Here is a 26,417-nt window from a genome sequence, read left to right as displayed (position 1 = left end):
ACACTTGTCAGATGACTCATTTGGCCTTGCTTCAGCTTGCCTGTGGGTAATGTTTTGATGAGATTTAACTGATGGACTTTACAATGCAGCCTTATGCTGGGTGGGTAGCAGTCACTCTCCAGTGCCATGGGAGCTTGCTGGATTCCCAGACCCTGGAAAGCTAAGGGAAAAAGCTGGAGTTTTTTCCAGTCCCAGAGACTGCTACTTCTGAGAAGGAGTGAGCCCAGCTTGAGTCCCAGATACTTCACTCTTCTGATGATTTTGAGATTTTTACTTCAGCAAGTAAAAAGCCTGTACCAAACCTTACAGCAGTTAAAGCAGGACTGGCTCACTGCTTTCCAGGACTTTGGCTTTATGGGGGAGCTGAGGGATTGCATCCCAGATGTCCTGTCTTTTGTGCTCTCTTACTGGGAATATTAGAAGGCAGAGAGCAGCTGGGCAGCTTTCTTTATGGATACTAACAAATCAGGAAAAATTTGTGCTCTGCATATGTAGCTCAAGTGATCTGTTCTAACCTTTAGAGAAACCTGCTCTGCTACAGAAGATCACTTGATCTTCAACATATTTCTTTGAAAGCTGTCTTTGGAGATGAAAATAATTATTTTTGCATTCAGTGGAGTGGAACAGCCCCCCCATCTTGTAGACTGAAGGAAAGAAAGGAGTCTGAAATAGTTAACAAAGTTAGAAAAATTAACTGCCTTGCAACAGATCCTACTTTATTTTAGTAAATCTTCAATTAAGTTGCATTAAAATATCTCATTTTTAATTTCTTTTGCAAAATCACTTAAAAATTGATGATTTATTCTACATATATTCTCAAAATATTTTTCCAAAATTAATGTAATAGAATTCTCTTTTACCCCACTCTTATTTCTTTTTTTCCACATTTGAAAAAATATTTTTTTAAAGTAGACACTAAATTTCCAAGTGTGCTGTAAGCCTTAAAAAGGGAGGTTCAGAGGCTGTGAAAATTTGAAGTGTTTAGCGTTTATCCTTAGAAAAGAAGGACTCATTCATAGACTCTGAAAAATCTTGATCTGTGGTCAAGCATAGCTCAAATTGTGAACATGAATAGTAGTAATAATTGTTGTTTTTTTAGTATGTTGGGGTTTCTTTATTTGTTTTTGCTTGGTTTTGTTTGTTTTTGTTTGGTTTTGTTTTACTTTGTTTTTATTTTGGGCCAAATTATATAGTTAAAGGCTAACACACATCATTACTTTTTGTTGCTATTATCATGTAATGTTTGGGAAATAAGTCGTACATCCTCCCTGTGATTTATGTTCACATACATACCTGTATGTATACAGAAAGCATAGCCTTTCTTTGAGGTACTTAACTATAAAACTAATTTGCTACAATTTCTTGTTTGGTCTATAACAAGCATTAGTGCTTTGCTCATACACTGCTGTGTATATTACCTGTACTATGTAATTTGTTCCATTCTGTTTGGTTTATTTTCTAAAATTGCTTTAGCCTGTGTTATTTGGTGAATACAGAGTAATGGAAGTGATTTTTAAAATGTTTATCTAAGATTAGAAATGAAAATGTTATTAGATACTACAATGTTTTGCATTTGCAGTAAGGTTGTATTTAGAAATTGTGTGTTACTGGCTCTTTGGGAAGGCAATGCTGGAAGGCAGGGGAGAGGCATCATCTTTTATGTGAAACAGCAACTGGGAAGCAAAGAACTCTGCTGTGGGGATGGGAGATGACCAGATCAGTGTGCACAGGTCAGGACTGGCAGGTAAACCAGCATGGGTGATGCTGTAGGACATCTGCTCTGGGCCACTGTTGTGGTTTAGCCCCAGCCAGCAGCCAGGCCCCAGGCAAATGCTTGCTCACTGCCCTAGCAGCAGGATCAGGGAGAGAATTGGAAGAGTAAAAGTAGAAGTTGTGAGTTGAGATAAACAGAGTTCAATAGGGAAAGCAAAAGCAACACACAAGCAAAGTAAAACAAAGCATTGATTCAGTGCTTCCCATGGGCAGGCAGGTGTTCAGCCATCTCCAGGAGAGCAGGGCCCTAGCATGTATAACAGTGACTTAGGAAGACAAGCACCATCACCCCAAATGTCCCCCCCTTTCTCTTTCTTCCCCCCATTTTATGTACTGAGCATGATATCTGATGGTTTGGAATATCCTTTGGTCAGTTGGGGTCACCTGTGCCATCTGTTTGTCCTCCCAATCTCCCTTGCACCCCAACTTCCTCCACAGCCTGGCAGTAGGAAATGCAGAAAAGCCCTTGGTTCTGTGTAAGCGCTGCTCAGCAATAAAAAAAAAAAAAAAAAACATTTCTATATTATCGACTCTGTGCTCAGCATAAATCCATAACAGCCCCATACCAGCCACTGTGAAGGAAATTATCTCTACTCCAGCTGAAACCAGCACAGCATTCTGAGCTGCATTAGGAAATCCATTGCTAGCAGGTCAAGGAAAGTGATTTTCTACCCTGCTCAGCACTGGTGTGGCTGCATCTGGAATCTAGTTCCCCACAGAAGCTTGCCAAAGGTGCTCAGAATCCATCTGGACACATTTCTGAAAAATCTGCTCTAAGTTGCCCTGCTTGAGAAGGGTCTGGACTAGACAATCTTAAAAGGTCATTTCTGGCTTCAATTGCTCTGTGACTCCATAGCTCCCCTGATACACCTTCTCATCTTCCAGCAATCTGTTAGTAGATTCTTGGTGCTTTCCATACAGAAGTTGTGCTTAAAGAATGTTTGCCTTTTGACAAGAAGCTGGGTGATTTTTGTTAGGTGTATTTAAAGGGCCATGTTTATGAATCTTTCTAGACGTGATACTTCTATTAATGTGAGTAGAATGAAACACAAGACACTGATACAATTAATGCCCCAAAACATCTATTTTCACAGTTTTTATTGCTGTTATCATTTAATTTGTACTAAAGCAGCGAGAGATTTTCTCAAAAAGATACTATTGTTTTAGACATCATTGAGATAGAAGCCTTTGTAAATTAAGCAGTACTGTATGATTTTTTCAGGGACAAGAATTTGATAATTCTAATTTGAATTATTGGAATGGTCCTTGACATGCTCATGCATGTGCCACTGAAGACTTTTCAAATTAACTGTGATGATAGATTGGGATTTAGCATAGGCTGTAGGGGTCTTGTAATCCCCACAAGACTTTTTGGACATCATACCTTCTGTTCTGGAGTTTAAGAGAATAACTATAATGAGAAGTACAGTGCAGTAATAATGTTGGCACAGGCTGCTCTGTGCCATTTGCTCTCAGAGCCAGTGAACAGCTTCTGGCATAATTAATTTATTGGTACTACTAGGGAGACAGAAATGTTCTAGGCCAATAGTGCTTGCATATTACTAGGAAATACATGTTAGGGAGGTTGGGGATACTGGGAATCTTCTAGTCCATTTGCAGAACAAAATCAGTTATCTGTTGAGAAGTACCTGGGAAATGATAAATGAGGATGTGCTTGAAGAACACTTCTATCTTAGTAAAGCTCCCTTTTCATTTTTCACTGTACATGAATATCCAATTTTGTCAGTTATCCAGCTGGCAGAAGTTATTTTTTGCCAAAGGAGAATTTCTTTTTCCTAGAGAACCCATGCTAAAGGAATTATTTCTATTTGAGACTTGGTAAATGATACTTTAAAGGCATGTTGTGTAAATTTGAAAAGGTGCACTATGTTGTCCTTGAATCTTACAAATGTGTTGTTATATTATTACCAAGCTGCTTTAGGCTTTGCACTGGTTAAAAATTTCATGGCAGCCCACAGCCACTGTGGGCATCAGCCAAGGCAATGCCAGTCAATGGCAGGCTTTGGCAGGTGAGAGCTGCAGTGCTGACAGGAGCAGGGATGCTTTGAGGAGAGATTGATCATCTCAGTGCCAGAGAGAGTCAGTGGATGGGTTCGTTCAGAAGCTTGATTTATGTGCCACTGGTATCTTATTTGGCACCTTATTGTTATAATGAATTATTCCTTTATGGAAGCTCCTGGAGATTCCTTTGAGATATGCAAGCACATGTTGACTCTGGATTTAGCCTCACTATTAGTTAGTTATACCATATTTTTGATAAACAAGCAAAATAGCAGGACTTTCCTATGGAAGTTAATCCTTGTCATTGAGGCAGAAAATGCCTTCTGGTTACCTCTCAGTTTTTTTAAGGAGATCCAAAATGTGTCTCTCTGGTTTTGATTGTCGTGAGCAAGGTTGTGGCATTTTAGGCTTTTTATATGTGAAGTCACCAAAGCATTGGTAGCACCCCAGGCTGCAAAGAAAAAAGGTGCAGAAACTGCATCTATCTGGAAGCTTCAGAGGGGGGCATAGGAAACTTCATCTACTTTCCATGTGTGATTTATCATGATCTGTAGCTGACTTAGTGAGTAGAGCGGCTAAGCAGTATTTTCAAACTGATATTTTCTGATATATATGGTTGAATTTAATCTGATCTAAGATAAGGTATGGTAAATAAGCCTATACCCAGTATATTATCCACTGTGAAGTACATTAAAAACAGAGTCAGAAAAACCCTCCCTGAGAACAGTGAATAAATTTGTGCTGGTAGTGTTTTTGTAAGTGTGATAGATCTAGAAATAGAACTGAGGCAGTGCTTGTTAGCAGAGATAGTGCCTTCTACTGGGATGACAAAGATAGTTTGGGGAAAAAAACCAAACCAATAAAAATCAAACCCATGCTTTTGGGCAACAAGATCTTCTGGTTAAAAGCTTACTCATTTTCTCAGCTGCATAAGCTGCTCTAATAACTTGCTATTAGGCAAACTGGGACTCAAAGTATTTTTTTTTATTGCTATAAGCTTTCCTTTACTGCCGTTCTTACAAAAATACAATTGCTACCTAAATAAATAGGCATTGCTCATGCAGCCTTGCTGAAAAGCAGCATGCCTTCCAGTATGCATGAACCTGTTATGTCATCCTTTATACAGCATCTGTTAAGATCATAAGGATCTGAGTCCTCCCCAGAAGTGCTCCCCAGACAGCTGCTGTTGGACCTGGGGTCTGGTTTCCTGTGTAGCTGCTCAGGGGTCAGGCACATGCTGGGGACTGTGTTTCTGGTGTTATCATTGATACTGAGCTGAGCTTTGCTTCTGCAGCTGGCTGGACTAGGAACCTGATTTGCTGGAATATATCCAGGTAGACACAGAAATACCTTTAGAATTTTCCACTAGTAGAAGACACAGGCTAATCAAAAAGGCTTGACTAATAGTGTCTCCTTAGTGCATGTGCTTCCCCACAACTTGGGGTCCTCACTCCCAGTCAGCAAGATTTCAGCCCTAATTTGAAAAGACTCTGAGAGCTTGCTGCTCGAGCCAAGGACACCAAATCCCTGGCATATCAGACTTGCTGCTCAGGTTTGGAAAACATTGTGCAATGTGAACTGAGACTTGAGTCTGAATGCCTTATCTAGGCCTTCAAACTGGTAAAGGCAGCTGCCTGCCTCATCATCCCCTGCACAGCTGAATTGAAACACTGGAATGGTGCTCTGAGCTCATCAGCATGAGTTCATTCCTTCCTGCAGGACCACTGTCCCTCTGATCATGGCACAGTGGAGGGGTGTGAAAGTTTGAATGGAGCGGGTGAGGATGAGAGCAGCATGTTGGGTCTTTATTTGCTGTTTATGGCCTTTGTTGATAGCATGAAGTAAGTCTTTATAAATAGCTTGGGATGGAGGTAATTTTCTTTCCTGAAATCAGGTCATTTGTCCATGATTTCACTTTTTTGGCACAGAAACATATACTGCACTGCTTAGCATACTTGTACCAAAGCTGAGCTTTCAGAGGCTAGTCCAAAATTAGGAAGGACAAAGTACTGCATCCAGCCTTGTTGCCTTCTGATCCAAGCACATAACGTACTTACAAAAGATTATTAGCATGCAAAACCCCTTAAATACTACTTTTTTAAAATAGTTCTATTGAATGTAGGACGGCACCTTACCATATTTAGTAAACACTGTCCATGTTGCTTTGTGCCAGCAGCATTATTCATAGGATACAATTTTACAAGATAAGCTTTATTAATGAATTAAGATTTTTATGATAGATCTCCCTGCTTTGTAGACCCATCTGCTTTGAAGTTTCTTCCGATCAATCATTAGCATATATATACCTACTGAAGAATTCTCTTTTTTATCTTTTAGAGGACATGGCTTTCTGGCTAAAAACACAGCCATTTCATTTCTCTAGTTTCAGTTTTTATAGTACAGTCTCCCATCCAATTTAATATTTATCAGTAGTAATAACTGACTGCCAGGGTATTTTCAACATTAATTCCGGGTGTCTGTGCAATGGAAAGTCCTGCATTCAGAATTACTAAGCAGACTATGCAGGCAGACACTTTGGCTGTAACTTGTTTGCTCATTTATATACAGAAGAATGGAGATGAATAGCTAATTTTGCTGCAGAGAGTTGTCTGCTTTGAATCCCAAATGCTCCATATTTTATAACTCCAGGAGCCTGGTCAAACTATTGTAACAGTCTTCCAATTGGTAGAAGGGATTAATTATTCCAAGCTTTTTTTTTTTCTCTCCCTGCCCCTGCAACTTTCACTAAAAGAGAATCTGAATCATTATTCAGGGAGCAAATTAAATACTTCCAGTATGACTGATTTAAATTTCTCCAAAGGATTACACTGCAAGGGTAGTCTTGACTGAAGATCCATAAAGGAAAGCACATATAAGGCAAAGAAAGACACACTGCAGCAGAGGAACTGGATATTTTCTGGAGATTTTTTCCAGCCAGATTGTGCCATATTGTTTCAGTCTAAGGGATTGATTTGACCCTAACAGCACATAAATGCAGGTTTATTCCCAGCTGTTCAATATGGAAGCTGCATTGCAGCCTCAAGTTTACATGAGCTATGCAAAACTCAGATGAAAATCCAGTCTTCTGTTTGCCTTTAGTTACAGCTACAAGGAGATCTAAGAGGAAGAGACAGGTTTTGTTCTTGTAGAAAACATTCAGTTCATGCTCATGTTTTATTTCATCTGGCAATATGTACACAGCTTCAGGGCTGGATTAGTGATGGCTTTTCCTCCAAGGAGCTAAGCTCCACTATAGAAGATTTCCCAAGCAGCACAGTCACTGAAGCTGTGAGAAAAGAAGATACTGGTGGCCATACCCTGTGATCCCTACAAAGTGGCTTTAACTGAGTTTCTGTGTGCTGGAGTAATTATACCCCTTTAAAATAGAAATTGCTTTAGTCTCATCACTGTGAATTAACAGTGCCTCACCTAGATTTTACAGGGAAATGTCCTTTCAGTATGGCCAGAAGAACAGGGAATGCAGGCTGATGGAGCAGACTGAGGATGGCAGTGCAGAGTTTGATGGATGGTGAGATGATAATGTTGCCAAGGCTTCCCAATGTTTTTCTATTTCCCATAAAGACTGCTTTTGTCTTCCCTGGCCTGAGTTTTACCTGGATGTTACTATAAGTCAGGCTGCCTGTGGATTCAGGAAGGAATGAAATACTGGTTGATGTTTGAGCTAATCTGTAAGAAGCATCCTGGTAGGAAAAAAACAAGTTGGGTTTCTTTTTCAGTCTCTGGAAGGAAGCTGGAAGTAAGATATGGAAGTTATGGAGACTTCTTGACAGTTTTCCTTGTAATTTTTCCTGCACTGATAATGTCACAGGTATAATATTGAGTGTTCCCAGCAGTCCAGAAGTTTGACTGTTGGCAGTAGTGACTCTTTCCCCACACTATATACAATTAAGAGGATTAGAGGAGTTGCTGATGAGTGGTTTCTCCTCTGATGTTATCTCTACCTGCTCCCCTTCCCATTTCTCCTTCTGCTTCATGGTTGAACTATGAAACAAGTCACCCTGGACTTAGTGTGCTCATGCTCCTTGGGCTTTTTTTCTTCTCCCATCTTCACTCTTGAAAGAATGTATATGTGGCTGGGCATTTAGCTGGATTTTGGCTGCTGGGGTTTTTTCCCCAAGATGGTGCTAGTGAGGATGGGATTCTTATTTCATACCTGGGTATTCTAAACTGTTGCCATGCATCTAGCTATTTTCTAAAGAAAAAAACTTCAGGTTTATTTTAAAAGTGATTTAATTTTCCTATCCTTCTGTCTTAGGAGAACAGAAGAAGAGAAGTTTCATTGAAGTGGTGTAAAAGATTTAATGCAGAACATTTTATATTTTTTCTGTAGCTGCAAGTTTTTTTCTGGTTTATTTGGGGGTTTGTTTTCTTCAAAAAGCTTTATGTATTTGCATCAGGCCATAACTGGGAGGTAGAAATACAGAACCTACCACTGGCAAAAGAGTAATCTGCATAACTCTACAGAATATGGATGCAGAAGCTTAAATGAGACTTCTTCTAAACACATTATTTTGTTCCTACTATTTCATTTATAGCAAAACTATAATGGACAGACATAAGATGCCCTGAATTGCTCATGCTTTAGTTGATCTCATTCTTTGCACAAAATAAAATAAATAACTGTATTCTACAAGGATATGAATTTGATTTAAAATGTTAAAACTTTCCCAAGTCTATTCCTTATGTTTATGATCATAAGTAGTAGAATAGTTGAGTTTGACAGAACAGTGAGTAGGTTAATTATCTATCACTGAAGAAGACTTGCTGTTTTCTCTTGCCAGATGTTTTAATTAATTTTTGAAAATAGTAGAGCTTTGCTTTGTTTTTATTCCAGTTGTTTTAAATCAATTGTGAGAATGTATGACTCATGTTTCAAAACAGAATTCAGAGAGTAATTTAATTTCCTGATATGACAGATTTTTTCTGTCCTATCCCCAAATCTGAAATATGTAGTTTTGAAGTTAAACTGCTTGTCAGAAATGAGTAAAACTTCTTTAATTAATCTTTCTGAGTTCTTGATTTGTGAAATAACAATTTTATTTGCATATGTTTGCTATATTATTAAATTATGAAAATGTGTTCCATTTATAGACTAGACTCTCTGTGATTTTAAAATATAAATGTTGGTTTGTTGAGTAATTAATGATGGGAAGCTTTGTTTTTCTTTTGAGGAATTTGTGCTTCCTACATAGACTGGCTTCTTAGTCTATTAAAAATTAGTCTACTAAATGTCCAGAAATTTATTTCCTAGTTTCATTTGTAGGCCGTGATGTGACCAAAATATGCATAATTCCGGGATCTGTCAGCAAAAATATGTATGTAGAAGAGAATCATAGAAGTTTGGAAAAAACCTCTAAGATCATAAAGTCCAACCATTAACCCAGCACTGCCAAGTTCACTGCTAAACCATGTTTCCAGTTTTACACATTCTTTAATACACGTGGAGTTGGTTCCCTGGGAAGCCTGTTCCAATCCTTGACAAACATTTGTTTAAGATATTTTTCAAATATCCAATCTAAACCTCCTCTGATACACCTTGATGCCATTTCCTCTTGTTCTATTGCTTGTTACTGGGAAGAGACCGATCACCAAGTCACCAAAAGCTCCTCTCAGGTGATTGTAGGGAGTGACAAGGTCTCTGCTGAGTCTTCTCCAGACTAACCACTACCATGTCCCTCAGCCACTCCTCATAAGGCTTGTGTTCCAGACCCTTGATGAGCTCCACTAACCCTCTCTGAAGTCAGACAGTTTGGTTTGGCTTACATTCCTTGGTGGAAATGTTTTTTACTTTTATGGCAGACATTTAAAACCAGAGTTCAGTATGCTTTGTATGGACACTAAAATGAGGCCACAGTATATTTTACAGAGAGTTGAAGTTTTACTGGTATAATTAGTCAGATGTTTCCCGACTTTTTTTTTTCTTCCCATGTGCTGGGCCATGCAGTTTAAATTCTACCCTGTGTTTTGCAGGCCACTATGGTTTAATAATGCTCTGTGCAAATTAAGGGGCTTTGGGCCAGGAAGTGTTATCTAACTAGAAAAACACTCTTTTATGGAATGCCCTACGTAGTGGAAGTAATTTACATAGTAAATTTGGAACTTCATCACTGGAATGTTTCCTACAAAATTGATTTTATCCTCATGGTATGGACTAAGCTTAATGGGGGATAGTATTGGTCTAAATTTAGCTACAGCTAGATAATCAGATCATGCAAGAATGATGTTTAAATAAGTGTGTAGTTCAGCACTTATTTTAGTTTTGTGGTGGTTTTGCTAAAAAAAAAAAAAAAAAAAATCAAAAACCTTGGTTTTGTATGGCTGCCAACTACCACTCTTTCCATATAGTCCTGAGCCCCAGATCAGCTCAATCCAAGGCAGACCTACACTTACAAGATAAAGTGATTTACATTTACTGCCAGTGGCTCAGATCTATCCTTGTTCTTAAGTTTCAGAAGATAAGTAAGAAATTAATATATTTCAGAATGTTAGTTATGGCTTATTTTCTTCAAGTTTGGCCTGTTCTGTCAGTCTGACCTGTCTATGTACAAAAAGAGACATGGCAGTTTCCAGGCTGAAAATGTGTACTACAGGTGTGCAGTATCAATGACCAAGATTTTGTTCTAATTTTATTTGCTTTTTTGAAAGTCCAAGTCTTTAAAGTCATTTTTTCATCATTGTATTTAAAGTCAAAATTGCACTAGTGTTGTTTTTCCTTAAAAAAACCCACCATTCCAAAGTGCTTTATGTACTTTCTCAGTTAAGAAATCTTGAAGGCCTTTATTATGTTTTTCATGAGATGGGGCTTTGCAGAATTTATCAGCTCTAGATTTCAGAGGAGAGTGACATGTCTGTGGCTTAAACAGAAAGCAAACCATCTGCAGAATTGTTCTGAACTCCGAAGAGAAGATTGTCATAGTTTGGAATTAACTGCTCGCATTACTAAGAGCTTTCACTGTTTACAGAGAATTGGGTCTTCTTGAGATAAACAGGGAGAGTTGATGTGCTGATCAGCCTGGCTGCAACTTCCATCATAATTTTTGTTTTTGTGTCAAGGTTACTGTACATGACACTTTTGTTTGACCTTTTTCTTCACCTGTAAGTAAGGGGTTTCTATCTGAATAGGCTTCCCTAGAGCAGCTGTCACTCCAGTTTAACTCCAATGCACCTGTTTTGAAATGTTGTATATTACCTTATTTCTCCTTCACCTCTTGAGGAAGCTTGCTGGCAGTTACAAATTGAAGGAGGTAATGATTCTTGTGCATTGTTACCACACACAGTGCCTTTAATAATATTTATATAGATACTATCAAACACAATGGATTGGAAGTGGGCAGATTCTTGCATAGGTAAGGAGGTAAATAGAAATTACTTGCAGGCTTTAGCAAAAGCTTCTTTGATATAATGAAGGTGCAGCATTATCTGCAGCACCCCTATTTCTAAGATATATGAAATACCCTGTGGTTACTAGAAGTGTTCTCGCTTAGAAAGGTTAGCTGCTTACTTTGGAATGAAAAAGTAAGTCCAGAAAAATAATTCAGCCATTTGTGCTGAAGTATAGAGAGTAATTTATCAGGAAAAAAAATCCAAAGATCAAACACACCTGATTTTTTTCTCCCTTCAATATCCTATGCTTAATTTTTGCATGACAGCTCTATCTGGCAGCCTCACATCCCATCAGTGCAATCTGTCATTCTAACTCATTTCAATTAAGTTCTCTTTTTCATTTTGCATTTGCTGAGGAGTCATAATGGCATGCTCCCAAATCAGCAGTCCAGAAGAGTAATTCTTTCTATTTGTAGTTGTTAAAAGAAAGGAGAAAGGAAGAGGTGGTTTCTTTGTTTCCTCTCTGTCCTGAAGGCCTTCCCCAGAATTACAGAACTAGAAGATTTGCTTTGAACACCAATTGTGAAGACTTTGTTACAGATCATGAAGGTTTGAATTTGGGACTTTTGTGAGTAGTTATGAAAATCTTTTACATACATTCTATTCCCCTTGGTTGCTTGCAGATCCCTTTCTGTCTGGAAGCTGGAGAATTAAAGGTTTTCCTTGCAGTCATTGTATCAGTTCAGGAGTTGGACATCTTTATAAAAGTAACTTCCCAATCTTTCCTGTGCTGGAATTTCCAGTGAAGAGAATTCATACCCAGCATGGGAAACTGGAGACATCTGGCTGTACTGATGTACAGACTGCTCCTCCGTGTTACTCCCTGTTAACTTGGACAAACTCAATGTTTCTAACTGGGTTGTTGTGTTGCCCTTTCCTGAAGTGAATGTACAGAAGCAGGCACAGTCTGCTTCTGAGTGTGGAGAGCTGTACTGACCAGAGTGATGTAAACTCAGGGTTTATATCCCTGAGTATTTAAATACTTGGTTGTCGATAAACTAAGCAGCTGCAGTATTGAGCACCCACTGTTTATCAACTAACCCATATGCTGGTATTTCACCTGGTTTTGACACTGGCAGCTGATGTTCATTTTTCCCTGAGAAAGGTTGCACTTTGCCAAGAGACAATTGGTGGAATGCTGGATCGACACGGTGCCATCAGAAGGGCTAGTTTTTGTTCAGGAGCCCTCCACTGTCACTGGAAAGGAGGGAAATGAGTAGATAATTCAGAGCCCTTTCTGTAACCTGCTCATCCATTCAATTGCTGAAGGAATGAGGAAGATTAAGTTCAAAGGATTAAAAAATGGGTTTTGCTTCTGCTGTAATTGCTTATCTCCATATGCTCATAACAGCACTGAGTTCCCAAGAGTTAGGCAGGTACAGAACTGTCAAAGCAGGGGCTTCAGTGTTTCAGCTATTTGCTCATGCCAAGCCCAGCTCTGCCAGGGGCTTACATGGGCACATGAAATCTGCATTCTGTCTTCTTACCCTGTCATCAGGTTACCCACACTTAGTATCCACAGAGAGTGACATGTGATTGTTGGAGCAAGCTTCCAGCATTGCACTAGATGAGATTTTTTTAGTTAGTAGCCTTCCTAATCTAATCAGCACCTTAAAAGCAATTTCTATGCTGCTTCTCCTCCCTTGTTCTTTTTATAACATCTCAGTTGGACAAATTGTCCATGTTGAGTTGGAGATGGTAACTGCTTTTACTCGCTGGATGGGAAATGCTGGCAGCCCTTAGCACAGGTCTGTGCTGTTTGTCGCAGACTTGGGCCAGGCAGGGCTGACAGATTGCTCTTGATTGGATTAGTGTGAAATCTCTAAAGCAGGATGAATAGGAATTGTTTGTTCTGTTTTCCAGAGGACACTTTCAGCCCAAATGAATTTATTGTGTATTTGCAGGTTGGGTTTGTTTTTTTCCTTTTCTATGTCTGTAGTTGCAACAGGGTTTATTGATGCATGTGCAGAGGATAATGAAAAACTACATTTCAGATCATCCTTAAGGGCCTTAAAGTAATTCACTGTCCTAAGCAGAGTAGCTCAGATCACTTTAAGAAAAATGCTTTATGTTGGGATAAAACCTGGTTGTACTTCAAATCCTTACTTTGTAAGAAATTCCTGTTGTGGAGGAAAGCCAGTAATTCTGATTTCTAGCAGAAACATCTTGCACAGTTTCCTTCTTGAAGGAGCTGGGCCAGGCAAGTGGCCAAACACCCTGCCTCCCTATGCTATACTACCAGCCCATGCTGCATATGAAAGAGTTGACCTGTGAAAAGGCTTCTTTCAGGAAGGAAATACCAGTGACTTTGTGGCATTGTAAATCTTTTTTTCCAGGAAAAGGCAAGGACCAATTGGTGGTCAAACCAGCCAACGTTAGCCATTTGCCATTTCTGCTGGCTTGCTCTCTCCCACATTTTGAATTACCCTGTGTCTACACAGCTCCAGCCCAGGACTTGCCCTGGAATTTCTTGTGGGAGGCAGTTCATCCATAGCTTCATCTGTGCAGTCTTGTACCTATGAGTATTTTGTGAGCTTCCTTTAACTGTGAAAACCTGCTCAAGAATGGGCCCCTGAGTCTCTGTTCAATGAAAGGCTTTGAAACCAAGAGTATTTCTGCTGAACCTGGTGTCACCCAGGTGGGAGGAGTTTGCTGGGACAGAAACTGAGTGCAGAAGTGCCATTCAGCAGTGTGTAGGAGCACAACTGCATGTTAGGGGGGTGGGCTGTCCGTGTGCATTACGTGCCACATGTCCATGGCTGCAGTTCAGACTTAGTTGTCATTGGCACACCCCTGTTGGCTGTGCATTTTGGGCAGTGAGTCAGACAGAGGCTGCCATCATGCTTAACTTCCAGGGGAGGCAATTCCAGCATTCAGGTGGTCCTTTCTCCACCAATTTTCACTGAGATGTTTCTGTGCAATTTCTGCTATTTGGCGTGTGCCTGTAAAGTCCTGTCCCAATACAAAGGGCAGGAAATCCAACGTTTGTCATGAACAGAGCCTTTGATATGTTTGTGGCTATCCTAAGAGAAGAATAATTTTAAAAGATAATTTCTCTAGTAATCTGTAGATACAATACTCAAAGCAAGCCAACTGCTAGTTGGCAGCTGGGGCTTGAGGCTTATTTCCATGTCTGTGGGATTCAACTATAGAAGTTTTTTGGTTTTTTTCTTCCCAATATATGACATTCCTATATAGAATAAGGCAGAATGCAGAAGTGTTCACATTTTACACGTGTAATAATATGAGTCCTAATTGTCATTGTGAATTATATTTTCAGTGTGTTTTCCCCAGTGCCTGACTAAAGTTGAGCATAAATGTTTTTAGCTCTCTGAATTTGTATTCATGTCAGTTTTATTCAGTGCAATTTTGGTTGACTTTGCCTTGCTTTAGATTGCAGATCATGCCCAACAGTGGAAGAGTGGATTTTGAAATTTTTTTACGTGTCAGATTTCCCTGTATCCAATTTTATCAAAAAAGCTGTCACCAGCTTCTTCTGAAACCAGCAAACCTTTTTCTTTCTAATTACATTTTTACCATATGTTCATCCAGATGGCATATGCCAAACATTTTCTAGGGTGTTATAAAATGACCTGACTTTGGAGGATTTAACTGTTGAAGAAGCTTTAAAAAAAAAAATTGACACTGGGGCAAAAAAAAAGTAGTCCTAGAAAGAAACAAAAACATCTGATAAATAGCCCCAGTTGCATTTTGTGGCTGTGATACTGAATTCTTGGTATGTACACCTGCACAAAAACCAGTGAAAATAGAGGGAATGTTTTCTTGAAGTGTTAAAAGTTGACTCCGTTTTTAACCAGTGAAAATAAAATTTATGTCTGTTGAATGTGTCTAAAAAAATTCTTCAGCTTTGAGCGATTCTCTGGTTTCCTGCAAAATGGAGCAAAAAAGAGTTTGTCAAGCACCAGATTCTCTGTAGGAGCAGCAGTTTTACTGAGCAATGTAATAACTACTTGTGCACTTTTTTCTTGAAATATCATTTTCAAGTAAAAGGCATTTGATGCATGGTTTTGACACTTGTGTCCTAGTTCTTAATAATTCTTGGGGGATTTCTTAGAGAAAATAAATTAACTTGGGATATACTGAGAGGTTCCAGGAAGAAAGGAAGGAAGGAAATTATTTTTCATATTTAGCTACTAGTTAAGCTAAATTAACAAAGATGAGTTTTTCATTTTCTGGAGGGCTTGCATATTTCTTCATCTCTATGACAGTTCTCTTTTATCTGTCATTGTTATTTTGGTAGTCTTTCCAGATTATCAAACTGGAAAATATAATACCCTCATGTTGTTATCAGTTTCCCTAAATCTGTCTCAAGTCTCAAGCCATTTTACTTAGTGCTAATTCCTGAAGAAGAGTGATTGAATGAGAGTTAAATCTACTTCTTTGTGTTGCTACAATAGCTTTTCCCACTCCCAGGAAATTCTGAGTGCAGAGCCCAAGACTCTGAGTATCATAGAGTTCACAGAGTATGAAGAGGTTATTTTGGGGCAGGATGGGCAGAGACTCATGGCAGGGACTCAGATAATTGCAAATGAAAGTTTGTTCAGTGTCCTTAACTTGCACAGATCTGGTTGAAAATCACAACTGCAATCAACAAAGCAGATCCTCCACCTCCTCCAAACTAATGAGACAGGATTTTAACAGTGCTCAACAATTTGAAGTGGTTTTGTTATTTCTGAATTCAGCCTTTGGTAAAAAGTCCTTATCTCCATCCTCCTTGCCCACTTCCACTCATCAGTCTGTGAGTGATTTGACATTTCCACAGACTCTTCTCTGTTATTGACCAAGTTTACACCTGCTGTGTCTCAAGTGAAAAAGAGTCTATTTTGTAGGTAAATCAATCTGTATAGGAGAAATACTGTAACTATTAAAAAATGAAGGATTAAACACCCCAAAATTGCAAGCCAGTGTCAACCTGTGAAGTAACAGAAACAAACTGTAATAGGGAAATATGAAATGAGATACCTGAAAGCAGCATGTCTCCACCCTGTCCAAATATGATGCAACAGCTGGTTGATTACTGTTGTTTTAGAGTTTGTGGGTGTGCAGCTGTATTCAACTCAGTTTGAGGTATCACTTTTTTTGCTTTCTGTTTGGAAGTCCTTGCAGAATGGAGCTAAAGTTGTTCTGGTGCCTTTGTTACTTATTTCTAAAATAATGTTTGCCATACTAGGATTGCTGGTTCATACCATAGTTTTCAGTTTCTTAGAAAAGTTAGAGCTCTAAGCATTTTCTGTGCAAATGAAAACTCCAATTTTTGTCAAAAAAAAAACTTCTGACATGTCAGGGAATGACACATCAAAATGCAAAGGCTAAAAAGCATTGTACTCAGACACTTTGCTTTTAATTACTATTAAGCATTATTAAATCAAGCTCTCGGTTGCAGTCTTTGTTTATATATTTCTTGGATTATTCAGCCTCTAATTTAAATAAGGACAATGCTGGGAAGGTTTCCATGGAAAATATTACCAAGTTAATAACTTTGAAGCTAATTATGTGAAGATTCAAAGTGTCAGTCTTAAACTACACCTCTGACTAAGCCAAGCATGAATTTGGATATGCAAATGTTAAATTAGGCTCCTCATAATGTCCTGGGCTTCTGAATTCTGTTTGCAGGTGCTAGCTGCCGTGATGCAGCTGATCAGTGCTCCCCTGGGTGTTTTTCTTACCTAATTTTCTTCCTCCTTGGCTCACTGGAGGCCCCTTTGTGGGCAAGTGTGTACATGATTTTTATGCCACCCTGCAATGTCTCTATTCTGCTGTGTGCGTTGGTGCATGCTCACTCAGATGCCTTCTCTCTCATTTCCCCTGTTATATTGGGGAAATATATTCTATATTGACTAGAGCAGTTTCCACAGAGAGTTTTTGAGAGTAATTGCTTATAATTGCACTTCTGCTATGATTTTCCATAGCTGGTAGTTTATCTCTCAGAAGAGCCTGGTATATAAAATCTCTGTTCAAGAAATTCTCTAAGAATTTTTCTCCTTCATATGGCAGCAGTGTCCCACTGCTGACAACATGAGTGCATCAGAGAAGATGGCCTTTTGCAAAGCAGGGACTAATCTCAGCTGTTGAAAATGGGAGGAAATTAGTGTTTCTCTTTGAAAAGGCAATCTAAGGACAGCTTGAGTTTGTGTACATGGAAAGAACAGTTCATATTTAAAATCTCAGCTTTTTCTTTTTCTCCCATTTTTCCTTGAGAAAAGCAAATCTTTAGGTATGATGTTAGAACTGTTATCTACATGTATCTAAATACTTTTTTTGGGGTGTTTGAAGCAAATAGAAAGTTTTTAGTGTTGCAGTTTTTTTTCTAAGACCTTGCACAGTGTAAGGGACGTTCTAGGTAGGGTTCTCCAAAGTGGCTTTTTTGAGTCCAAGCTTATTAGATTCTGGTTTAGAACTCATAGCATAGTTATTCTGCAGAAGTTAATATTTCTCATAGCTGAGATGGAGATCAAATACCTCCAATTAATGCAAAATTCAAATTCGTCTTGAACTGTGGTATCACAACTGGCATCTCAATAATGAACTAACCACAGGAGGAAGCAGGTTTGTCAATGTACCATCACAAAAAGATTTGAGCATCCATCTGATCTCTTCTGGGATCATATTTATACATCTTGCTACTCTCTTGAAGTACACCCCCAACATACTGAATGGCACAAGAATATCTGATGCAGCACGCTTTGGAAGTGTGAGCTGCAGAGTCTTTTTAGTTGATGTATTCCAAGGTGGATAACCTTAAAAATCAATAGTGTCTGCTGTGCCTCTCAGAATCATGATGGACTGCTCCTTGCTGAACCTCTTGCTTAGGTTTTAATAGCTGATGCTGGGCTGCTGCAGATCCTCAGCACCAGCCAAGGCAAGGGCTGGAGCATCCAGGAGCAGGGCTGCTCTCCTAAGAAAATCTGTCTGCTCCTAGAATTTGTTATGTGAAGTGCTGCTGTTTGTTGGGGGATTTGGGGGCTGTTTTGAGTTTTTTTCTTTTTAAAACAGATTGCAAAAGTGTTAGAAGACAGAGTAAGTACGATGTAGTAGTACAATGAAAGTAGTTTTCAAAGGGTCAAGCAGTAGTTTCACATTGCTTGTAAATATGGTATTTTCTCTTTAGGACAGAAGGCACTTTCTGTTTGGACTTGTAGTGCCCTAAAAATGGAAACAGCTATTAGGAAAAAATTATTAAATAGATTATCTTAACTTTCCAAAAAGTTAACTTTGTGGGGCTGTCATCAAAGAGAGGTAAAAAAATGCAGAGTTTTGTCTTCTCTACCAAAACAAAATTCTCAAGTTGAAATAGATGGTTTTTCAGATACCAGTGACACCTCAGAAATTGTCTCATTAGAAAGAAAAAAATGTTTGAATATCTAGAAGCATGAACTACAAATAGGAATTTATGGAGAGGAGATGCCTGGGAGGTCTTGAAGATAGATTTCTTAAAGGGTCTGTGTATAATTCTCTGGGCTTTCTAACAGTTCATTGGAAAAAGAAAAGAGAATGTTATCTAAAATAAACTGACAAAAGCTGGAGGAACAGGGAGAGGAGGAGGAAGATAACGAAGTATCAGATGTGATGCTCTAGCTGGTAAAAAACAAGTACTTTCTTTGCTGACCTCACCTTATGCATATATTAAGAGAGCACAGAGATATTCTCTTGCTCTCTTATTTTTGTAAGGAAGTGGTTTCTGCTGCCTCTGATCATATGCATAAAAAGACAGCATGTTACTCTTAGGCAGACTGAATCTAGTCATAGGGATAGAAAGCTTCTTTGAAGAAAAGCCCTAGAAAAATCCAGTAACAGAAATAGATTCCCACTGAGAGTTTACTGAGATTTTGCTGCTCTTCTGTGTATCAGTAATGAAGCAGACCATGGAGAGAAAGTAAATTGATGTCATGCCCAAGGTGTATGTGTTGGGGAAAGATCAAAGAAGTTTTTGTGTGTCATTGATGCTGAAAACATCTCTGAATGATGCCTTTCTCCTTATGGACTGCCAGTTTGGCGTTCTTCAGGGAATTGTATTCACAGATGGAAAAGGGACAGGTGGTGAGAGCAACAATGCTGGTTGCATGGTATGTCCCTTAACCCTCATGTTATAACATGTTATATGTAAAATTATCAAAGATATGTGAGAATTACTTGACTTTCATATTGTTAATTACTCATGAGGACACCAACGGATGATACTGCCTAGTGCTGTAGGGATATCTGCCTCTCTGATGTGCATTTCAGAGTTCTCAGGCTGGGCACATGGTTGTTACCTTTCTCAGAGCTTGTGCTCTCTCTGCAGGTGGGGCTGGGACTTGGCTTCCTCCATTTGTCTACTGCATTTATTTACCATGAGCTAGAGTCAGTTCAGCACTTGCAGACTTACGGTCTCTTGAAAGCAAAAAAAGAGTTAACTCTTGGTCAGGCAACTTAAATATTATCTGAGGTCTCTCAGGACTGCAATGAGTTGATGCCATGAGCTGATATCTTTGTACTGTGCTGACCAGATATTGCTTGTTGCCTGCAGTGATAGTTTGGTTTCCTGAAGCACATGAGTTCAATGGATGTTGTTTGGGGTATGACACTGGAGTGGTCTGTTTGTCTGTCTGATTGGCACTGGGAATTGGTAGCTGTGATTCAGTGTGGACTCCAGCCATTGGGCGGAAAATGCAAACTATGTTTTGGTTCTGACTATGTACAGCATCAGCCATGTTTCAGTGTTTATTAATGTTAATTTAATATCTTTATGCTTTTAAGCTGTTACCTATTTCATGGATATGGGATGTTGGACAGCTTTCATCCTTTTTATTTTCTGCTTGAAAACTTAAGCTCTTTCCCTGCAGCCACAAGAATTTTTTCTTCTAGGTACAATAAATAGGCTTTGTCATAACATGTAGAAGAAAGCCAAGTATTTTAGTAATTCCACATAAATATATTTTCTTGATTTTTTTTTTTTTGTTTGTTTGTGCCCTGGAACATTTTGAAGTGATTTCAGATAGTTTATCCAAATAGCAAATGTTGAGCTGTTATGGATGCCTTAGGAAGGGAGAGGATTCAGCTCAGAAACTTGCTTAACATGTTAGATCCCCAAATTAAAATGTGTGTCCTCTCTTTAAAAAGTCTGACAGACTCTAATTGTTGAGTTTTATGTTATGAGTAGGTCACTACTATTATTTTTCCCTTCCAAAAATTGAAGGATGAAAAATTCAAGTGCAGATGACAAAGGCTTTATTATCAGGTTGTTTTTCTTTCATATATGGGATATGATTAAATGTGTGCTGTCAAAAAGAGACCTCTTTAAAGCCTGATACTATTGATTACTATTTGAGACCTGCCAGCAGCATTATTACTTAATGCATAAGAAAATCTAATAGAAAATTATTAAGTTGGTGCTTTAGTTCCTCTAGTGAGAACGTTTCAGATATTCATCTCATATCGTTGCACAAATTGCTTGGCTCAAGTAGATACCACAAAATCATGTTTTAATGATTTTTTTCCTTTTTCCATCTTTTATTTTTTTCACAGTCACATGACACAATCAGCCACATTTGAAGACCCTCGAATAGAGAGCTGCCAAATAACCCCTCCAGCCCCTCGGAAAGTGGAAATGAGGAGGGATCCTGTGCTAGGATTTGGGTTTGTGGCTGGTAGTGAAAAGCCAGTTGTTGTACGCTCAGTAACACCAGGTATGTTTTCCCCACTTGACCCCAGAAGAAAACTTTGATTTAGCCTACTAAGATGAAATGCAGCTACAAATTTGAAACTGTTGAAATATTCAGGCAGACAAAGTAATCACAAATACTAGATATGATTTTTAGCCTTGTTTTACCCAGTGGGTTCCTTCCTCGCACTCATTTTTGAACATTACATAAATGTATTGGCAAAAAGCCAGTTTGGAGTTATTGCTCAGAGCCATTACTATTGCTTGCCTGAAAAAAGTTAACCCATTTCATTCAAGGAAAGAAGGTCTTCTCCCTGGTATCTTTATATTGGTTTGCTGTCACCTTCATTACCATTGAATCAGCATTTTCAAGAGGTATGTTGAGTTCTGAGATTAAAACTTGCATATTTTTCATTCTCACCATCACCTTCCCAAAGAAAGCTAGTTTTCTAAAAACAATATCTCTTTCTGAAAAAGAGGATGTTACTGCTGGCTTTTTTTTCTTTAATGAATGCATCTGTATAACTATATGGTTAAAAGCCGGGTCAAAAGATATCCCCAAACATCTTACCTGCAGTGGAAATTAGTGAGGATTGTGATCTCTTTGAAGTTATAAGAGACCAGACCTGGGATAATCTGTTTCCCAAATCACAGGCTCCTGCTCTATGCTCAAAAGTCCAGCTGTTATGTAAAATTGCAGCCAAGGGCAGGGATTTGACTTTGCTCCTATTCAATATGTTCTCCAGAACCCCCACAGAGAGCAGAGGAGAGAGAGGCAAAATCGACTCTGTGAAGTTCTGATGTCATTTATCAACGTGTGTGCATTGATTACATTTGTATTGCTTTCACATGAAGTGACCAGTGTAACTAATATTTGAACCAGATCCAGACAGCTCATTTCTCTCAACGTGGCATTATTAATGTAGTTTTATGTTAAAATTTGGAAAATGTGTTTACTATGTTCTGTTCCGAGTGAATAGGAGGAAACATAAGCTCAGGACAACATTCTCCTACATGGATTTGTTCCATTGATGCGTGTTATGGAAGTGGAGTAAAGTTTTCAAAGCAAACAGGAAAGGATCAGCATTAGCTCCATTGTTCAATGAATTGGTTTTGATGCTGAAACATTTTATTTCTAGACTTTATCTTCATAACGGTAATATTATTTGGTTTTTTATGTATCATTACTGCAGAGTGTAAAGACAAAGACTAGAGAGGATATATCTCTACAATAGGAACTGTGATGTTACATCAACTTCTGGGCATGTAAATGTGCTGAGAAACAAAGTAATATGTACATTTCATAAAATACAGTGCACTCAATGTGCATTTCAGCAATGCCAGAATCCAAACCGCATAGAAATATACATGACTGATTGTCTATTCAGACTAATGCTAAATATTCATGTCTAACTGAAAGCAGCAATGCTTTTGGATGTACCCGTGTTCATCAAGTGGTAGGAATCCAGCAGAAAAGAGATTTCAAGCAGCTGGGGCATAAAAACTTTCTGTCTCCAACTAAAGAAAACAGGTCTGCTTTGCCTAGAATGGAAAAAACATAGGAGAGACCTGTGAATGACATTCAAATACGTGAGTGATGTTTCATAGGAAAGAGGAATAAGATGTTCTCTGGCGTTACTTTGCCTGGGACAGGAAACAACATATTGCAACCAGGAAGATCTGGTATATTTACCATGGGAAAAGACTTCCTGTTCTTAACAGTACATAAACAGGATCATTTTTTCACAAGAAAAGAAATCCTTCTCAAGGTGGTCTTACAAAGTATCAGACAAACATTGATCAAGGGTGATTAAAATACGGTTGATCACACCTTAAAGGGTGCATAAATTCATGGCTTATGGGTCCTTTTGGCCCTTCAGAAAACTAAGCCCTTAATTTAGGTGGTTAGATTCAGGCTTAGAACTTGAGAAACTTCAGTAGAAGCTTCTAAACCACTAGCTTGCAAGATTTTCCTGGTGAGGGAGTACTGGTAACGTCAGAAATAATGTAAAAATGTCATTAGCTGAAGAAAAAATACACTTGTAGTATATGAACAATGTTATCTGTGTGTTTACAATGGTCTGCTAACCTGTGCTCTTTTTTTTTCTTTCTTCATTTGTTGGCAGGCGGCCCCTCTGAAGGAAAGCTTATACCAGGGGATCAGATCATAATGATTAATGATGAGCCAGTCAGCACTGCTCCAAGGGAGAGAGTCATCGACCTTGTCAGGTAGTGGATGTCCTGTCACTTAAACTACAAACCCAGACTTATTGCCTTGTGCAGTCATTCAGTAGTACAGCAAGTCTTGCCTTCCCATGGCTGAGGAAAGAGAAAATAATTGTTATAAATGTTATAAAAGTTATAATGAAGAATGATGAATTACTTTAGTATTAAAATGAAGTGTCCTCCTAAAATGTCATCTGAGTAGCTGAAAAAGTATAAAAACATCCAGGAGTAGCTCCAAAGTACTTGGGTATCAAAAGAGGAATAGTATTTTCCTGGTATTAATTTTTTTGGTATGGATTGTTGAAGAGATTATTCCTGAAGCATGGAGCTCTAGTCACTGTTGCATTACTGTTCATTTTTCACATGAAGAAAGTTAAGTCAGATTTGTCTTATGTGAAGAATAAAGAAAATGTGGTAGGGTGATTTTTGAGAGTGAATGAATGCATGTTAAGTATATAGAGAAGCTCAAAAAATGTTTATATGGAATGCAGGTAGGTGAATTTGTGTGAAAGAAGCAGGCAGAAAAGAGAAGAAGACAGAAAACTAGACCAAAAAAAAGTGGCTGGGGATAATACAAGAAAAGATAAATGTCAGTATTTGTAATGGGATGTAGAAGGAAAAGAAGGACAGTGACTGATAAATGCTAAGGATATAGAAAAAGATGTATTGTGATTCATATAATAAATTTTGCTTTTGGAGTAACAAGAAATGTTAGTGCATTGCACAGAAAAATGGCAAGTAACTAAAAAAATAAACTTGAGAATTAATAACTTAAATTCCAGTAGCCTAATTGGTGTACCTGTGCTGGAAATAGCTCAGGAGAACAAAATATGATGCAAAAACCATTGAACAGCGCCCAGTTTTGTCTCTGTATTCTTCCCATTGGTGTAAACTCTGAACTGTGGGTCTTGTTGATTCCTGAGAGATGCTCAGGTTTTAATGGTACAGGTACCTCTTCTCAAAAGTTAGAGCTATCAGTGTTTTCACTGTTACCTGTGTAATTTTGAGAAGTCACATTTGTTTACAGAAATTTGGCCAGGAAGTGCCACAGCGGTTGTAGTCCTCCTGCAAACGGCTACTCGTTTGCTGGGGATTTAGCTGAAAGAAAACGTCCAAAGATGGTACAGAAATGGTATAAAAATGCCAGCAATGCTGATAGCCTTCATCTGTGTCAGGTGGGATTAAACTATATTTTGAGATTTTCTTCAAAAAGGTGTTAACCTGCAAGTCAACTAACAAATGAAACATGCTAAGAGCTTCTTGTGATGAGTAGACTCCTTAAACTGAAAGAACTGTCCTGCTCCTAATAAAGTTCTGTCTTGTGCTCTGTTTTGACTATTGGTATAAGCCTCCAAAATGGTCTTATTTCTGAGGTCTTAGTTTCTCAATAAAGCAGTAATATTGTCTTCTTCATTCTTTCCCTGATTCTTTGATATTAAGCTAAGTTAGGTTCTCTAGCTCATTTTCTGCTTCTAGCAATATGTAGTAATAACAGCAAGGAAAACAGACTGATTAGACCTGAGACAAACTTAAATTTATTGTATAGTTGATTCTCTGTCTGCCTTCAAATGAAATACTCAATTAGAATGTCACCCTTCCCAATTACATTGACTACATAAGTAATGTCAAATTAAGTGTTGTTTCATTCCAGGGAAAGCTTTAGGTGATGCTTTTCTTATACTGTAATTCTACCTCTGCTCTCAAAACCTGTATACTGTTGGGATTTTGACAGAGACTCATTCTTTGATGAAATTTGGAGTGAAATATATTGGGGTTGTATTTTACAGCATTTGAAAAGAAGAGCTTTCTTTTCATGCCAGTGGGCATGCCTGGAATGACTAGACACTGTCAATGAGCAGTCCTGACACCATGGCAGAAGCAAGTCTTTACACCAATGAAATAGTGAATCTCTTCTGTATAATTGAAGGTTTTCATATGGGCTAGATACATTTACAACTTTTCAATGCATCTGTATTTTTCAACGTGCACGGGAGAAGTTTTGAAATCTTGTTTTCCTGCAGGTAGCAGCATGTCAGTGGTTGGCAGTGAGGGTGTTTTAAATGCATGGGTTACACAATGGGCATAATCACAAAAGCATAGAAGAACTGAGAGGAGACTTCTGGAGGTCATCCGGTCTAACCTCTTGCTCCAGGCCAGGTAGTATCAAAGTTAGATGTGGCTGCTCAGCACTTGCCTAATCAAGTCTTTAGTATCTCCAAATATGGCAATTTCACAACCACACTGGGTAGATGTTTCAGTTCCTAACCAGTGCCCTTCAAAAACACATGAGCCAACTTCTTCATCAGGTTTGGATGCATCCCATCTAGGCCCATGGACTCGTGAGTGTCACTCTTACCTAAGCAATCCCTAATTCAACCTTTGTCTGCCTCCGTTCCCTAAATTCTGTCACTGAGCTCAGGGACCAGGGTAGCAGACCTTGCCACTAAAGGCCAAAGCCAAGAAAGCATCAAACGTCTGAGCTTGTTCAGTATCCTTCATCAGGTTACCCCCTCAATTTAGTAGTAAGTTTGTACTTCCCTTGGCTTTCACTGCTATTGTGGTTGTAGAGACAGACCCTTCTTTTATCCTTAATCCATCCTGGATAGTTTCAGTACTAACTGAGCTTTGCAAACCCTATCCCTGCCTGGCCAGGCACAGCTTCTCTGTTTCTCCTGGGTAACCTGTCTCCATTTTCATCTCTGATCTCTTTCCATTTTGCACTGGGTCTTGTTCAGGCTTTCCCTGTGGAGCCACACTGGTGTCCTGCTTCCTTGCAGATTGGAATAGACCATTCTGGAAGAGGCTCTCTGCTCTGGCCTTTCAGAACTGCATCCCCAAAGGACCTGCTTGCCAGTGCCCTGAACAAGCTGCAACTCTGATTTTAGACTGGACTCCTCTTTCTCTTTTTCTTCAGGATCTTAAACTGTACTCTGTTGTGGCCACTGCAGCACGTTAATGAGAAATTGATATTCCAACACTATTTTTTTTCTGTAGTCTCTTGCTGATTGGGTATAACAAGGTATATTTTACATTCATGTGAAATTCAATGCCTATTTTTATGCAGCTTTCCCTCAAAGCTTTTTGTAAAGTTGGCAAGCAATTTGTCATTATAACTGCAGGGAGTACGGAAAAAATCTACTTTCAAAATACTGATATAAAGATCATAGCATGTCAAATAGAAAAAAACCCAAATTGTGTAAGAAAAGAAAAGGGCAGATTTCACAACCAGGTGAGCATCAAACTTCACCAGGATTAGGGAAGTCCAAAACTTCCAAGCAAAATACACTTAAATGTTAGATGTTAAGTCAAACTTGAATGTTAAACAGTTTTT

General features: G+C 38.7%; 1 protein-coding gene across 4 annotated transcripts in view; it reads left to right on the top strand.

Moving 5' to 3' along the window:
* Positions 1-26,417, top strand: part of FRMPD4 (FERM and PDZ domain containing 4) — a 395,580-nt gene that overhangs the window by 309,144 nt on the left and 60,019 nt on the right. For all 4 annotated transcript variants that reach the window (XM_071430537.1, XM_071430538.1, XM_071430539.1 and 1 more), the window contains exons 3-4: positions 20,725-20,885; positions 22,987-23,089. In XM_071430537.1, coding sequence (XP_071286638.1) covers positions 20,725-20,885; positions 22,987-23,089 — 264 coding nt within the window. The remainder of the gene's footprint in view (positions 1-20,724; positions 20,886-22,986; positions 23,090-26,417) is intronic.

Source organism: Agelaius tricolor, unplaced genomic scaffold, assembly GCF_023055355.1.
Source record: "Agelaius tricolor isolate 1412-34295 unplaced genomic scaffold, bAgeTri1.0.p SCAF_7, whole genome shotgun sequence".
NCBI lineage: Eukaryota > Metazoa > Chordata > Aves > Passeriformes > Icteridae > Agelaius > Agelaius tricolor.
Note: the sequence above shows the minus strand (reverse complement) of the source record. Positions and strands in the feature narration are given on the sequence as shown.